The sequence below is a fragment of the Aplidium turbinatum genome, chromosome 11 (assembly GCF_918807975.1).
Source record: "Aplidium turbinatum chromosome 11, kaAplTurb1.1, whole genome shotgun sequence".
Classification (NCBI taxonomy): domain Eukaryota; kingdom Metazoa; phylum Chordata; class Ascidiacea; order Aplousobranchia; family Polyclinidae; genus Aplidium; species Aplidium turbinatum.
This window is the reverse complement of record NC_137482.1, coordinates 4604684-4622846: the sequence shown is the minus strand read 5'-3', so window position 1 is coordinate 4622846 and position 18163 is coordinate 4604684. Positions and strand designations below refer to the sequence as shown.

General features: G+C 37.5%; 1 protein-coding gene across 1 annotated transcript; it reads left to right on the top strand.

Annotated features, from left to right (window-relative positions):
* Positions 1–2733: 2733 nt before the first annotated feature.
* Positions 2734–18100, top strand: LOC145779955 (gamma-butyrobetaine dioxygenase-like). The gene is made up of 10 exons (XM_082591649.1): positions 2734–2878; positions 4144–4280; positions 4459–4684; positions 10790–10865; positions 11253–11297; positions 11819–11940; positions 12916–13126; positions 13746–13868; positions 15895–15999; positions 16791–18100. Exons 1-10 carry the CDS (start codon positions 2796–2798, stop codon positions 16896–16898), a joined length of 1236 nt encoding a protein of 411 aa, XP_082447775.1. The 5' UTR covers positions 2734–2795; the 3' UTR covers positions 16899–18100.
* Positions 18101–18163: the final 63 nt, after the last annotated feature.

Sequence of the window (18163 nt, the reverse complement as noted above, 5' to 3'; positions counted from 1 at the left end):
AATATCAATTCAATATGATTTCAATGATTATAATACAATGTAATACAATAGCGTATCCAATTAATTAGCGACGACCTTTTAAAGTACACGTTAATTCGAACAGAAATAAGAATTTATCAAAAGTCTCAGTCATTTTAGAAGATTTCACCACCGGTTACAGAACCATCAATGATTGTTACCTTGACAGAGTCAACTCTGATTGATCATATACGCCTTGGAGAGTAGCTAGTTGAGAAAATTCAGATAATATGAAACCAAGGAACTTTCAGAAATAATTGATTAAACTATCATTCAACGTTTTATATGCAGAGAAAACTTTTTCTCGAACCGTAGAAAATTTTCATGATCAGATCACCGCTTCAATAAAGGGCGCCGGAAGCGGGGGGGCAGGGGGGCGAATGCCCCCCCTTCCCTCAATTTTTCTGCAGATGGAGGGGCAGGGGGGGCAATGGTGCCCTTTTAAAGTCATGTGAGCTACTGCACATTTTGCAATAAAACAATTTCTGCTATTTGCTTTTAGCCTAATTATAATTTTTCATTTTTGCCTCAAAATAATATTTACGTCACAAAATTTTGCAACACAGGACAGGCCTTAAAACTCGTTTTTTTTTGGCAGCCATCGTGGCCTACCGGGAGCTCCTTCTCGGTGGCCAAATCTGCGTGCTTGGAGGCTAAAATAAAAATAACGATAGCAGAAGTAAATACAGTAGAACTCGGTTAATCCGGATTCGGTTAATCCGGATCTTCGCCTAATCTGGATAAAACTGGAAGTACAAATGATTTGTAATCTTTTTCTTGAGAAACGGCTTCGGATTATCCGGATTATTTAATCCGGATCTTCGCCTATTCCGGACAAAAGTTGCGCTTTCTCTATCGCTTTATCCGGATTTTCCCTACAGTTTTGCCATTTTATGCTAAAACGTAACGTGGCTTATAGCGAGAAATTTCTTATCTATTGTTCCGTTAATGTGACGCAATAAATCATTGCGGATTTCTTCTCTTCATGAACAGTAATCCCTCCTAACGCAAAATTCGTGCGCAAATGCCCAAACTCGTACTGTCACTTGAAAAGATGTCGGTGGAATTTTCGGCGGCATGTCGGTGATGTTTTTCCAATAGAAGACTTTGTTTGATTTTTTGTAAGTTTTCCAAAGAAACTCGTCTTCCGTAACTGTTTTCAAAAGTTTTGAGTGACTACAGATTATTCCGACACGCATGTCTAAAGATATAACTTTTGCCAGTGTGTTCTTGCGTTAAACGCAGAGTCTACAAATACATTCGTTTTACATGCATACTGCATTTCAAAAGAATTCTATCGCTAATATGGTGATCGCGCGTCTCGGAATTGACAGATGACCACACTAATGCGTTCGATTTCGGTGATTTTTACCGATACCCTTCTACTGTATCTAGTAACGTCAGGCTTGATAGAACCGTCATCGGTTAATCCGGATCTTCGCCTAATCCGGATGGAATCGCCGGTCAAATCGAATCCGGATTAACCGAGTTCTACTGAATTAAACTTGCAACAATGCTAAAATGATCACTTAGCGTTGTTGAAGTCTGGGCCTGGGCGACGTCCTACAATAGAATCGTTGCACCACGCAATAACTGCTTTATCGGGATTGTAATCCAGTACTGCGGGACCATCTAACGACACTCGCACGAGTGTCTCCAATGTGGCTGATTAGAAGTTCGCCACTCCCCTAGAATTCTTTTTAGCAACGTAAAACAACGTTCGACATGTGTTGACGATGACGGCAAGGCAATAAAATAAGTATTTCAATGATGTGAAGGACATTACTAAAAGAAGCATGATTTTTGCAAAATATGATCAAAAAATGTTTTCCTCTCGGATGTCAACTAACCTAGTTCTCCTTTTTAACAACGATTCAATGTCCGACAACATCGAATCGACATAAAAACGACAATATTGCCAGCCGATGTAAATTAGCACTTCGGATTAAGACTTTTTTAAAATAAACGTCAGGAATTACAAACTAGACTTACAGCGCTGGTGATCGCAGATGGATATATTCCATCAATAACAAACATTCCCGCACAATGCAACAGTGGCGATGATGACGCACTGACCTAATTTTTCGTCACTCTTTGATAGGCTACTACATATTTTCGACAGTTAATCCACGATCATTCCATTGCGAAATTAAATAATTGGCTAGAAGAGACCGGCGGCCAAACCTGGCCGATTGAGGAGGTATAGCACTGGCGGTCATTCAAGCACTACTTAGCGGCCATGGCAGCAGGCTGCTTTAAGGCTTGACAGTAGGTTACATCATTATAACATAGCATGATGCCCTTATTTGTATACCGGACACTTGTAGGCTATCATTACTCAATACATAGTGAGCTGATAGATTAGCATTATCGCTATATCTTATGTTAAAACTTGAAAAAATTGGCCTTTTAATAAACAAAAGTGCCCTTTTTTCGTTATCTTGCCCCCCCAGTCAAAAATCGTTCCGGCGCCCCTGGCTTCAATGTGTGATGGAAATCTACAGATAAATCTGCATCAGGCATTGCAGAGTGCAAAAAACAATGAAAATTTTTTACGGTTCGAGAAAAAGTTTACTCTGCATATAAAACGTTGAATGGTAGTTTAATCAATTATTTCTGAAAGTTCCTTGGTTTCATATTATCTGAAACCGATATCAATCAATAAATAGTAATTTATACGAAAAATTATTTTATGCAAACCTTTCTTATAGGCAACAGGTTTTTAAATTTAAAGTGAAAAATTTTTGGTTAGCCTAAGTAAGTTACGTATTGATAAAATGTTTTACAAAATAAAAAGTGCTCCAATTGTTGAAGACGGAGATGTTTGTCAAGTTTTCTGGGAGGATAACCATATTAGCAAGTAAGTAGTGATTCATTGGAAATGAATCAGCATCTTGAAGTTAGGCGATTTGGGTTCTGCTTTGAACAATAGAACACGAAAGAGCTGTTTAGGCAACTTCTTGCTCTAATGTCAGTTAAGTAATTAATTCCTGTTTATTAATAAAACGTGGGTGTGGTCCAACGACTGGGAAACCCCAAATAAAATAATACTATCACAGGTAAAGTCATTGTAAACGCATCAGGTCTTGCCAAACTATCAAAAAACTATAGCCTACAACGGACAATAGCCTGCTTGTCCAAACGACGTACAAATGTGAACAGATAATGAATGGAAACATGAACAAATTGTAGACCCATATTTTCTTAGAGCAAAGAATTAAGTCACGTAGGTAGTTTTGTCAAATTGTTAGTCAGTTATATCTCTGTCAAACGCAGTAACGTTGACGTTTTATTGACTGATTTAATCTTTATCCTAGGACCCGGAAAGCTTCTTGCAGAGCTTAATCCTGGCAGTTTCGCATATTTGTAGAAGTAAAGGCTTCGAATCACTAATGCAGGCCCAGTCACTGAGATTGACAGAGTAAAGTTTCCGATTGTTGAAGTGTTGTTGCCGGGAAAATAGTCCACCCCTTAGATTCCGCTGAATGATTGATTTATTGATTGATTGAATCTTTATCTTCGGACTGGGAAAGCTTCTTGCAGAGCTTAATCCTGGCAGTTTCGCATACTTGTAGAGGCTTTTGGATCACTGACGCAGGCCCGGTCACCGAGATTGAAAGAGTGAAGTTCCCGATTGTTGAAGTTTTCTTGCCGGGGAATTATTCCATCCAATAGATGCCGCTGAATGGAGAGCAGCCCTTAACGGGAATGGAGAGCAGTCCGGTGCGTTGCTCAAGCGCACACCCCAAGAGTCGAACCAGCACCGCTTGATCTTGAAGCTTCTTTGTTCCAGACGTCACGCACTAACTAACTGAGCTATCAGGTCTAGGGTGATTTTAGGGACCTGGAAGATTTTCAAGAGCTCAGGAACTTGGCGAAAACGCAGCGTGTTCTTAGAATGTCTTGGTTTGGAGCTCGGCGATCTCATTGGTACGGGACGCAAATTATGCTCAGTGGACTGTGGACAGACGTAACTGTAAATAGTAAGGGCAAACATTTATATGTAGTTCGTGTTTTAAACGCAGTCCATAACAAAATAGCAAAGTAAGTTACATAATGTAGGTCCACTCATGTAATACATATTAAATATAAACTTGATGACCCGTTGCTTGACACTTTTTACAGATTCCACGCAACGTGGCTGAGGTTCAATTGCAATTGCAAGAAATGCCTGGTACCAGGATTTGCGTTAAACAAGACTATAAATCTTTCCTCAATACCAAAGAATATTTTTATTCAAGAAGTCACTATATCCGACGAAAGTAAATCAATTAGTAGCCTAAGACCCAAAAATCTGTTTACATAATTTGTGTCGTCTCTAATTGCAATGTGAAAAGTTTTTGAAGGCAGCCTATGTCTTATAATCATAGTTGTTAGACAAATTTGCGATACGCTAAACACTAAATCCTGCACTATTGACATTTCTATTAAATGTTTTAGAGATCTCTTTGGAATTTGGTAACGAAACCATTTCTAACCATACGACTTTTCACAACTTCGACGCTCTTCGTCGTCTTTGTTACTGTGACGATTGCTTGACAAAGAAACTTAATGATTGTGACGTAATATCACGGAGTGCTGACGTCAAAAAGGACAAAGAAACTAGATCTATTCCAACGATGAATTACGAGAAAATTTTATCAAATCCAGATGAAGGGGTGTTTGAGTAAGTGTTGCAATAACAACATATTTTATGCTTGTTGAATTTAACGAAAAATGAAAAAACAAAATACTGAAAGGTTTGGGTGTTCATCAGGACAATTTTGAATTATCGTTTCTAGCACTAGTTGCTACGTTCATCTGATAAAATTGAAAGTAAAATTAACAACAAACAAGATGGTTTATTGCTTCACTGACGTTTCGCGCACCATGACAATGCGCATCCTCAGAGCGAATAACATACAAAATGAAATTTCACCAGGTTATATACTGCAGTGCGATTGAAGGCAAGAAAAAATAAAACACGCAATATTTTAAAAATTGGCCAATGATGTGTGAGCGGTTACTTTCCACGTTAAATTATGTAAAAACCTCCAACAATAAACATAAAAATTCAAAGCAGTGACAACAGAAAAAAAAAGTGCGATTGAAGGCAAGAGAAATAAAACACAATGTTTTAAAGATTGGCTAATGATATGTGGTTACTTTCGACGTTAAATTACGTAAAAAACTTCCAACAATAAACATAAATTCGAAGCACTGAAGACCACCAGAAATTCGAGACAAAATTAGATTGCAATAACTTTTCCAACTGTGCTTAAGTAGGCTTGAAGCCTGCATGTCGAGACAATAATGATTTATAAGGTTTTGGTAAAAGGTTTCCGTCGTTCCGGTTGATTACATTGCAATGTTTGGATGTGATGTTGATGAAGCAACTTTCTGCGGTGGTGCGTTGATAATAATTACTTTCATTTTTCAAAATATTTGTTTCTGACCAGTTAATTTTGTGATCCTCTTCTAGCATGTGTGAACAAAGGGCTGACTTTTCATGTTCCATATTTTTGACAGCTCTGCGATTTTCTTTGACCCGGGAATTTATACTACGTTTAGTTTGGCCAATATAAACTGCGTCACAATCATTACACGGAATTAGTGATAAAATATTGCCGATGGTTCGAAATGGTTTCCTAGCGACTTTAACTCCGGCGCGATTCAATGCTCGCCTTATCGACTCAGAAACTCCCTGTATGTATGGAATGGTGGTGAAACTGTTGTAAGTTTTGCTGTTGCTTTGTTTGACCTGACGTTTGGTCGAGAAATGAGTGGCAGAAACGGCAGAACTGCACACTCATTTCTCGACCAAACGTCAGGTCAAACAAAGCAACAGCAAAACTTGTAACAGTTTCACCACCATTCCATACATACAGGGAGTTTCTGAGTCGATAAGGCGAGCATTGAATCGCGCCGGAGTTAAAGTCGCTAGGAAACCATTTCGAACCATCGCCAATATTTTATCACTACCAAAAGACCCTACCCCTTTTCACAATAAATGTGGTGTTGTTTATGAAATTCCGTGTAATGATTGTGACGCAGTTTATATTGGCCAAACTGAACGTAGTATAAATTCCCGGGTCAAAGAACATCGCAGAGCTGTCAAAAATATAGAACATAAAAAGTCAGCCTTTTGTTCACACATGCTAGAAGAGGGTCGCAAAATTAACTGGTCAGAAACAAATATTTTGAAAAATGAAAGTAATTATTATCAACGCACCACCGCAGAAAGTTGCTTCATCAACATCACATCCAAACATTGCGATGCACTCAACCGGAACGACGGAAACCTTTTACCAAAACCTTATAAATCATTATTGTCTCGACATGCAGGCTTCAAGCCTACTTAAACACAGTTGGAAAAGTTATTGCAATCTAATTTTGTCTCGAATTTCTGGTGGTTTTCAGTGCTTCGAATTTATGTTTATTGTTGGAAGTTTTTTTTACGTAATTTAACGTCGAAAGTAACCACACATCATTAGCCAATCTTTAAAACATTAGACAGACAATCGATAACAACTTAATACGTTGAATTGCATAATTCAAAATTAATACAGAAATCGATAACAACTTAATAACATTGAATTGCATAATTCAAAATTAATACAGAAATGAAATAGATACATAATTTCGAACGTAAAATTGTTTTGTTTAGATGAATTAAGATATTTTCCTGAAGAGGGCAGAAAGTTTTGCCGAAAACGTTCGAAATTATGTATCTATTTCATTTCTGTATTAATTTTGAATTATGCAATTCAATGTTATTAAGTTGTTATCGATTGTCTGTCTATGGTTTTTAAAAAGTACCTCTCTACCAAAGCTATACTAATACAGAAATGAAATAGATACATAATTTCAAACGTTTTCGGCAAAACTTTCTGCCCTCCTCAGGGAAATATCTTAATTCATCTAAACAAACAATTGTTGTGTTCTATTTCTTTGTGTTCTTTATTTGTTTAACAAAACATTGTGTTCTATTTCTCTTGCCTTCAATCGCACTGTTTTTTACTGTTGTCACTGCTTTGAATTTTTATGTTTATTGTTGGAAGTTTTTACATAATTTAACGTGGAAAGTAACCGCTCACACATCATTGGCCAATTTTCAAAATATTGCGTGTTTTATTTTTTGTTGCCTTCAATCACACTGCAGTCTATAACCTGGTGAAATTTTATTTTGTATGTTATTCGCTCTGAGGATGCGCACTGTCATGGTGCGCGAAACGTCAGTGAAGCAATAAACCATCTTGTTTGTTGTTAATTTTACTTTCAATTTTATCAGATGAACGTTGCAACTAGTGTTAGAAACAATTAAAAAAACATCCGATTGACTGAACATGAGTTTAGTATCTACATTTTGAATTTTTTATTTTTTTATTATTTTAAGAAATTGATTTAAAGTGCCCCTGACAGGTTGGACCCAAGTATAATAACTTTTCTAAGCATTTTCTAGCGCAGAATTATGCTTAGCAAACTTTTTAATCTTAACCTCGAAGCTCGACTGGTTAGGGCGAAATTTATACAAAACGACAGTTCCGCAGCGCCACCACAGGCGAAACTCCATATTTCACTGCTCTGGGACGACTTTGGTGGTGTTACGTCATCGTGGGTGGGCGTCGTTAGCGACGGATAAAACAAATGCTTTCTAGATGTAATTGGTGGATCACAGTTTGGTCGGAGTTGGTACAAGCGGTTGCTTTTTTCGAAGATTTATTGTTTTTTGCAGTTTAATAAAACTGTACTGGATATGTTCCTACAAAACCTAAAATATACTTGAAGTGAAAAATGAAGAAATCGTACGAATCATCATTCATATTTAATTCATCATCACTCATCACTATTCATAAATATATAAAAGCTCTCTTTCTCTCTCATAATGTGCCTTCAGTTGGCCATTGAAATCCGGTGTAACGGCCATCTGGACTTGAAAATTGTTTCGGATTCGCCAAACAATGCATGACGGCAGCACAATCCGATTGTTGCTTCCGAGAGCACCACCTTGTAGTATCCACTCCAATAGGCTACATGCCTGTAAGCAACTAATTACCGATAGCCTACTGCTTGCAAGGAAATAAAATCACTTCGTTTAGTGTGCATTCTTTAGCGTTGAGGGTATTTTTAGCCTAATGTAGCATCCTTACTCTTTTGATAGGTCTCCGTTTTCTCCTTTCGGTTTATTGCTTTTTCTCCAGTTCTTCCTGCTCCTCATAAAAAAAAGTCCTCAGAACTGCAGGATGTAAGTGTGCCTCAAAATTGGTCAAATTGGTAACACAGCTAGAATGCTAGATGCGTCTTTCTTCAAAAGTTTTTTCTTCTGTGGCACTTCATGGCAACATACACATTCATCGGGCTGGGACATAGACTCGCACTTGTGGCAAACGCACCACCTACAGTTCCCAGTGTTCCCGACAATTTTCACCAAATCAAACGTCATATAAAAACCGTTATGGTCTACTTAACCTAGCTGGCATCTTACGTCATGGAAATTGCTAGAAAATGTCCAAATATTGCACCATCGTTCGTAAGACCTGATGAAATATTGCATCAGCCGCTTTGAACACCTGTTTGAATGACTTCATAATTGTCTTTCATTGCGTCACATTACTGCGTACGTGAGTTTGAGATATTGCAAATCATTCTGGTTATTCTTAAAATTGTTTGTTGGAAGTCAGTCGCATATTTAACTGTTTGCTTAGTACTTGTCAGCTGGACGAAAATTTCCGTCTTTTAGCTAAGTAATCTGTTCTGTAGTGACAAGTTTTAGTGGTGTACGGCGTTACATCCAATTTCGACAGCCAGGTGGCTAATTTTACAGAAATACAAATTTGAATAGACGTTTCAAAGGAGTGTTTCTTTTTCGGTCATTACATGCAGACGAACGGATTCGGGAATCTTACGTTACAATTTTCCCACGAAGAGATTATGGTTTACCGCTGTGACCACCCAGCACGCCACTCATTGCTAAGAAGATCCAAATCGGGTTGGTGGTGTTAACAAAATCATCTCCATTGAAGTGAAGAGAACATATACGACTAGTTTTGTATGGTCCATCCCACTTTCGAACACTTGAAGAAAACTTTGACTATTTTCTTCTCGGCACCTTGTTTTGTTTGAAAGCATGAAAAGATAGGACGTGTCTTTGTCACTGACTCTGTCACATAAACAGCAATTTCCAGGCATTACCTCAACCATAAATTAAGGGTACTGTCTGTGAGATACTGCTGTTACACTGCAAATGGCTATAGCCAGATTAGGACAAATAAAAAATTATCCAAATTGTAGCCCTACAAGAGTTTAGAAAAACTGCAATTTCAATTGAATTGAGATGCTGTTTGATAACATTTAAACTCAATCTATTTGATCTAAACCTGATAGTAATAATAAGTTGACTTTTTCATTTCGGTAATTCTCATTTTGCACATGCTTTAGACCAATAGAGCCCCACACATTGACGTTTTGGAGCAGTCGTACCATACCTTACAAACTCACCACAGAGAAAGAATGTATCCTTCCCACCCACGGTGACGTCACAGCGAGGTTGCCGTTTTTATTTTCGCAATTGAATGAGTGCCAGATTTGCCGAAAGTGAACGAAAGTTTGCAAGCGTGTAACTTAGTAGCCCGTTGATATTTTTTACGATTTGTTGGTCAGGAAAGTTTGTTAGTGTCATCTCTTTGGTATCTTAGGTAAATTTAGCAAATTTATTTTCCAGTCAGAGGCACTTTAAACAGAAAAATTGTCAGAACAGTGGAAGGATGACATAATTCCTCTTCTCTTTAAAAAAGAAAACAAGAAATATCTTGCAAGTTATCGCCCCATTAGCCTACTTTCACATGTTTACAAACTATTTATGAAAACCTTCAAGAACAGAATGAGTAGCAGTCTACATGAAAACCAGTTCTCCGAACAAGCAGCTCACAGATGAGGAAACTGGACGCAAATAAATGCGAAAGTGTTCTATTGTTAAATTGTGCGAAAGCGTTTAATTGTTCGATTCCTGCTGTTGTTATAGCCTACCAAAGTTTTTGAAAATAATAACGGTTGCATTTAATCTTAAGTAAAATACTGAGGTTAAATTGATTTAACAACTCAGCAAGTTCATTTCTGCTACTGCCAAGTCTGCAAATGAGATTTACGTGCTCACGTCGGACTTGCTTGATCATTGCTTGCTAAATTCATTTTGCTGACTTGTAACATTCCAAGTTTCAGCTTGCTCAGTTGTTACTTGCTCAGTTTCATCATTTACCAACTTCCGCCCCATTGCTAAAATGTTGCTAGCTCAGTTGTCACTTGCTCAGTTGTCAATTGCTCAGTTGTCACTTGCTCAGTTGTCGCTTGCTCAGTGTCATCATTTACCAACTTCCGCCCCATTGCTGAAATGCTGCTAGCTCAGTTGTCACTTGCTCAGTTGTCGCTTGCTCAGTTGTCGCTTGCTCAGTTGTCGCTTGCTCAGTAGTCGCTTGATCAGTTGTCGCTTGTTCAGTTGTGGCTTGCTCAGTTGTCGCTTGCTCAGTTGTCACTTGCTCAGTTGTCACTTGCTCAGTTGTCACTTGCTCAGTTGTCACTTGCTCAGTTGTCACTTGCTCAGTTGTCGCTTGCTCAGTTCACAACTGCTGACTTGAAGGAGACTCGTAAATAAGACATTCAACTAAAAAGTGAACAAATTGGTAATTCTACGTTGATTCAACATCTGCAGACGTTGAATCAATGTAAAAAGTACTGGCTAAAATTGAATTGTCGTAAGGCGACATGAAGTAATATTAATGTGTTTTTTGCTCTGTAGGTGGTTAAAGACAGTGGTCGAATCCGGGTTCTGCGTGATTCAAAACGTTCCCACAAAGCCCAATACTGTGATTGAGGTGAACGATCTAAAACCAATTTTAGAGTGATAGCAGTTATTGAAACTTAATGCTTTTTAGCTTTTAGAGGCAGGAGATGTTCCTGAAAACGTTAGATTACTTTTTGGGAAAAAGAGAGAAAATTTTGGCACATTTTTTCTCAAATTACTAGTTTCCGCTTGTGCAGTGGAAGCGATTTCATTGCATGTTTAGCTTAACTCTTGTAGCCTACTTGGATTTCATTAGTTGCTTGGGAACCTCGCTGTGACTAATAAGATTTCAAATTTCAAGTTTTGATTAAGATTTCAAGGTTTGCTTATTCTTATTTCATGTTTTTCTTTGCTTTTTTTTGGTGTTTCAATTGCCCTTTTTAATGACGTCATCATTTACTTATCTTCTTTGTTTCAGGTTGCCGAAAAAATTTGCTATGTTGATGAGACAAATTATGGAAGAGTAAGAAGAAACACTTTAATGTTCATACATAATCCAAAATATGTTCTAACACAGTGGTTTTCAATTATGCGGCCCATGCAACAAAAGCTACGGCAAAAAACAAAACAAATTTATTTGCCAGATTCAGCCCATGAATATTTTGCGGCTTCCTGAACTTTTTCCAACAAGAAAGCATCAGCTTTAACGATATCATAAAATTGCTCACACAAAATATGATTCAAATTGTATACAACCGTTGAGACGCTACAATCGAGCGCAATTAATTCATTGAACCATGGCCCACCAGTTGAAGACCAATGTTCTAACATATCAAGCAAAAGCTGATTTTTGGCAAAAGCATAAAACGCACTGTGGTCTTTTTCGTTTCGCAAGTGTAAAGCCCTTTAATTTTGGCTTAGTTTGTTTAGCCTCGGTCTTTGTGATGGGTAAAAAAGCTAATCAATGACTAGCCGTTTGACGACATTTCATATATAGTAGGCTAACCACTTCCAAAATTTTTTTTTTTTAACGATCCATTTCAGGTATTTGATGTTATAGCAGACGATGCTTTAAACTTCAGCAACACTGGCGAACCTCTGGCCTTACACCAAGATTTGTTGCAATATGAAAACGGAGTGGGGGTTCAACTACTACATGCCATAAAGTAAGCGACAACCTTAAATTATCCAAAATAAATCATTAAACACATGCTCAACCTCAATTGTTAGAACACAGACTATATTAATATTAACTCATACCTTTTAAATCAATCTGCTCACATTAATTTTATCGATGAGATTAGAATGGGACATTGTTTGCTGAAAAGGAAGCGGGTTTTCTGGTCCGCGTTTTGTCGCTTCTACCTTTTTTTAGACCTCTGCTATGTTTGATATATATGGTCTTTGTTGTGACGGTCAGAAATAAAAACAAACTGAAATGAACTTGCATCCAAGCGTATGTATACAGATTGAGTTCTTGATTAATAGATGGGAAGACAAGAAAGCCGATCTCAGTGTTTGCCATCATGTGCCTTTCCATGACACAATCGCTTGCCGTACTCCCGATAAATGTAAAACTGATATTGCTGACGATATTTCTAATGTCGAACACACGTGACCCGAAGCTGTAAGCTACCACCGGGGGTGCATGCTGTGATGGTGTCCAAGAGGTACTTGTGGTTACACCAGAGCTTGAGATGATTTTAATAAAGCTTTAGGAGTCTTTTTCAAGGGGGGCCTAGAAGTGGAATGAACGCGCACTTACTTTTGCTATACTGTGCACTTTCAGCGGTGTCTTGTTTTGCTGGCCCAGGAACATTGTTTGCACCGGGCCCAAATCAGCCTTTCAGCGGTCTTTGGTACACCTCACCTCAAGCATCACCTCAAAGTTGCATAAGCTACCATAAGCTATATATCTGTGGGGATTGCCTTACAAAATGCTTGGTATTTTTTTAGCATGTTCAACATATGGTTTTAGTAACTGTTTTGGAAAAATTAGTAATAATAATTACAATGTGTGCTACTTATTAATGATAGCGCTGTATCCATCACAGAATGCGTTGCTCCTCAGCGCTTTACAAAGCAAATAGTGTCAATGTCAACTGCAGCTAACTTAGCTGTACAAATATGTTGTTGTCTAGATTCGACTCATGTGTCATTGGTGGTTATTCAACATTCGTAGACGCGTTTGAAGCAGCTGAAATTCTGCGGAAGGAATCTCCAGATGATTTCCAGAGTTTAGTTGAAATTCCAGTTCTTTTCTCCACAATCGACTTCGAAAGAAAAGAGCCGTTCTATCCAGTATATCTCAGTCATCAGCGTCCACACATTGCTCTTGATTACTTTGGGAAGGTCTGGTGAACTGAAACCGCTGGTTGTTAAGTTTTTTAATATTTTTATTGCTTCTTATCAAATTGCATTTTATGAGATATTAGCTAAAGCAAAGTGAATGGTCAAAAGTCAAGAGTTCTTTGAAAATCGATAAAAAACAGCGTTGAAAGCTTTCGCTTTCACATCGTTGCAACGTCCATAGTCGTTGATACGATGTTGGCCTATAAACAGTAGCGTTATTTCACTGAGGGTCTAAGGTGCTTATCAGCCTAATTTTGTTTGCCTACTTATCAGTGGAGTCAGAAATGGAGAGTATTATTTGCTTCAAGAGTCTGGTCTTATCTGCAAGAAAACTACATTCGCATATCTTCCACGTTCTGCAATTGTGAAGTGACCTTTGAACCCATAGCTAGTCAGTGAGAATAACAGTGACACGTTGTTGTTTAAAATTATTCGGTCTGACTAACCTATCCATTCTTTTCACATTGATATAAAGTTTGTAGGCGTTGATTCAATGTTTAAAGGACTTATTTGTTGGCTAAAAAAAGCCTTTGCTAGCTCGTTGTAGTTTGTGATGACTGATTAATGTAAAAAACCACTGACATGTTGTCTGGGATACACTTTTTCATGTTCCTTATAGATTGTGGGAGTAAACTGGAGTCCCGCCACAACTTCTCCCCTTCAAGTACGAGGAAAGGACGTCAACCGATATTTTAACGCAAACCGAAGATTTACAGAAATCATCAAGCGAAAAGAAATTCAGGTATGCACTTCGATTTGTTGTGAAACTTTTAGCCGGCATTGAAGTAAGCTTTCTGCGGTATAAAGGTACAAATGTTTCCTTTATGGATTTGTGGTATGAGTTTGATACCAAGTACTGTATAGCCTACAAACTGTGCTTTTATCCTGAGCACTACAATATCGCTTTGCAGTTATTCTGTTTTTACCAATAACTTGAGAATATCACTATACAAAATACAAAACAAAATACAAAAAGCAATTATGCAATTTAATTTTCTCAAAACAAGTTGCCGTGAATGAAAGAGTACGCATCAACGTTTGTGTCCACTTAGGAAAATAAACAATCCCAAAACCGTGCAAGAAATATTTTTGACACGTCTCAAACCATAACAATGCTTGATGGAAGTGGCTTGGTTCCAGTAAATTATTTTGCGCAAGTTAATTCAATCTGAATGGCTATGCTCTATTTTAAATGGAGATAAATGGCAGTTTTCACCGCTTTTGTATATTTTGAGGCTCAATAATCGCTGTCTGTTTACGTTAAAACGTAGGCTACACTTTGTATTTGACGATATGCATCAAATTAAAACTGACTGTCTGTAGGTTTGAGTGACAAGGCTTGGTAATGTTGAAGTTAATTTAAAATTAGTTGATAAAACTACCATTCAACGTTTTATAGGCAGAGAAAACTTCTTCTCAAACCGTTGAAAATTTCATGATCAGATCACCGCTACAATGCGTGATGGAAATCTACAGGAAAATCTGCATCAGGCATTGCAGAGTGCAAAAAAACAGTGTTTTTTGCACTCTGCAAAACTATAACATCTGGGTTCCCAAGCGAAAAAAAACAAACATTGCACTTGATGTTAGAATACATGCTTCATTGCTCAGAAAGAGCTCTGATCAAGTGCAAGATGGTCACGGTCTGCCACAATTTCAATAGCATCTCTCACACAGCATAATGTAGTCTATGTATCTAAATCATGTGGCAAAAAATGGATTAAGTCAGCTGAACTTAACGATAACCTTCTGTAATGCATTTCAGGTTTCACTATTGATCGGTTAGCATTTTCTACTTGTATCTTGTATGGTTATAAACGTATTGTATACACTTCTGTCTAATATTCTGTGTGTATTCATTTATTCATCATGGAGCTGAGGAAGAGTAAAATGAACAATGTTGGTTTGCTTGGTAATTTGTAGCCTTTAAAACATTTTAAGACAGGACAATTTGGACCAACTACTGGAGATGTTCTTCAGAAATACATATATCATCTTCAATTAAATCCCCGTAACCACCAGAGTGGGAAGCTCGCAGCTTGGGAATTGGGATACATACAGCAGTATGTCTAGCAAAAGTATGGCAGCCTGCTTGCATTCCACTGATGACAAAACAAAAATATCCAAAACAAAATTATTCATTTGGTTGATGAATACAAGAAATACAAACATGCCAAAAAGGAATCTGCTGCTTTAATTAAATTTCGAGAAACACTGACAACACGATTTATGATATCTGCTAAGAATGCGAAAATCTTATTAACAAAAACAAAACATAGCTACCAGAAGATAAGGCAGAAGATATTCAGTTTCTTAAATTACTTGAAACAAACAACACAACGCAACACTGTTTTTTGCACTCTGCAATGCCTGATGCAGATTTTCCTGTAGATTTCCATCACGCATTGAAGCGGTGATCTGATCATGAAATTTTCAACGGTTTGAGAAGAAGTTTTCTCTGCCTATAAAACGTTGAATGGTAGTTTTATCAACTATTTCTGGAAACTTCTTTGGTTTCATATTATCTGAATTTAAAATAATGTTTTTACTATGCCTCCGGTTAAGTCATGAAAACGTGATTAAGCATACGATAAAATTTGCAGAGAAATGTTTATGTAATAGTTGGGTTTTTGAGGCATCTGACTAAGTGTCACAGCTGGATCCACTGCAGTTTTTAACGGAAAGTAGTTCATTTCACTCGATGACTGATAGTGAGTGGCTTCCTTCGGCTTTGTCTGTAAGACTTAAATCATATTTTGTCTTTTTAGTTTCGTTTTAAATTAAAAGCCGGAGACCTTGTATGCTTCAACAATCGTCGGATGCTCCACGGAAGAGAAGGCTTTGACTTGAATGATGGTCACAGGCATTTGCAAGTAAATATTTTAAAATCTTGCACACTAAAGTAATCTGCGCAATGTCGTTAGATTAATGAAACACTTCGAAATGTTTTAAACTGAAAACAAGTGTGTTCGTTTATTACTTGAACTCAAGCACTGTTTTTGTTCATTTCATCGATTTTAAAGTGTTAGCTACAATGTTTTTGTTCATTTTCTGTTCATTAATGTTTGAGTTTGTCTCAGTAGAATAAGCCTTTTACTTTGTGAACAAAGAAGCCGGAAGTTCATGAAAGGCTGGTTCGATTCTGGAATGCACGCTTGAGCAACACGTTTCAAGGACTGTTCTTCATTGAGTGGCACTTAGTGGATGTAATAAACCCCAAACAACAACACTTCAACAAGCGAAAATTTCACTCTACCTATCTCGGTAACCGGGTTTGTGTCAATGGTTCAAAACTGAAGCAAATATACGAAAGCTGCTAGAATTACGTTTTTTAAGAGACTTTCTCAGTTTCAGGGTAAAAATTTACATACAATCAATCTGTTCCAAAAGCTTTCCCAGTGAAGTCTCTGACTAGCAAACAAAGAAACGGTTTAATCACAGCAATGGTTCGAGTCTCTGCGTGTGTGGTCAAGCATCAGTTTCTGAGATAGCTTCGCGGCACCTAGTAGATAACACTAGCTTGCATGCAACGTCGCTTGAGTCGTGTGTACACTGTACAGTAGCAAGGTATAAGATCCATTTCATGAAAGAATTTTGCATGTTTAGGCCTAATTGACTTTTATACAGTAAATTGAAATGTAACAAAGTTTTTTTTGTACTCAAGGGAACGTATTTGAAGCTGGATGAGATGAGAAGCAAATACGTCACTCTGGCCAAAAAACTGAATGTGCCAATTGTGCCACCAAAAGTTGGAAACAACTCTTCCATTTAGTTTGAGACGAAAACATACAGAATTTAATTAAAATGCTTACGCAATGTGGACTTCCATGGGCCAACATACAATAATATATACTGTACTACATACAATAATGCTCTTTTTTAAGATATTTTGGGGGCGATGATGTCTTAATTGATATCAGTTCTGTTAAATCGATTTTACTTCTTAAAATAATGACGTTTATACAATACATGTTTCAATATAAAAATGTTGTTGAATTGTTTATAACTTAGAGATAACTTTTATGTTAGACATCAGATTTACTAAACATGGTGAATACAATGGCGCATCTAGGGAGGAGAGGCGATCGCCGAAAACACAGAAAAGTAACTTCATTTACGTTGCTTTTACAAGGTCGAATTAAAATGTAGACCTATGCATCATTTTTTTGTTGAAATTTCTCCCCTCAGACTGCTTGTTGGATCTGCCCTCAGTGAAGAGTCACGTTATACTTTTTTATCATGTTCGGAACTAAATGTGTACATTTGTAGAACTTTCCTTCAACTGGCATTGGACGTCTGCCTAAGCACTTTTGTCAAGTTTTCGCCAAATAGAATGATTCAGACGACATTTTACAATATTGAAAAAAAAATGGATATTATTAATCTAATCATCTATTTCCAGAGATGTACATATACGACGCAAATTCTACACCGCAAGTATGCGGCGTAGACTTTTTGTTTGCGCTTACGCTTGCGGCCACTTTTTTTGGATAGTTTGCGCTTGAGCTTGCGCCGTAAAGTTTTCGCGGTTTTTTAGCGCATAGCGTCAACGCATACTTTTTAATGTATTTTTTTCGCTACAACACGCCAATATCTTCCAGCGCTGCAGTTGAAAGAATGTTTTCAATGGGCAAAGATATATCGGAACCAAAACACAGCAAAATGTCAGATGAACACTTTCAGATGCTTGTGTTTCTTCGTGGAAATTCAAAATAAAACTTGTATGTTTCGAGTGGTTTATACCGTGTGTATGTTTGGCACCTAGCAAACAAAATTAGTTTGCGCTAGTGTATGCGCTGACGCCGCCAACTTTTTTTCCACGTTGCGTTAACGCATGCGGCGTATGGTTTTTCGAACGTTTGCGTTTACGCTGACAGCGTCAACATTTCTTGTATGCGCAATTATTGCGCATACATCACTGTCTATTTCCTTAATCGCATCACAACATGCTGTAAAATAAACAAGTACATCTTGGTTGATTGTTTGTGTGAAAGAGTCATAACTTTCAAGTGTTTCAGAGATGCAACCAAGTGTTGA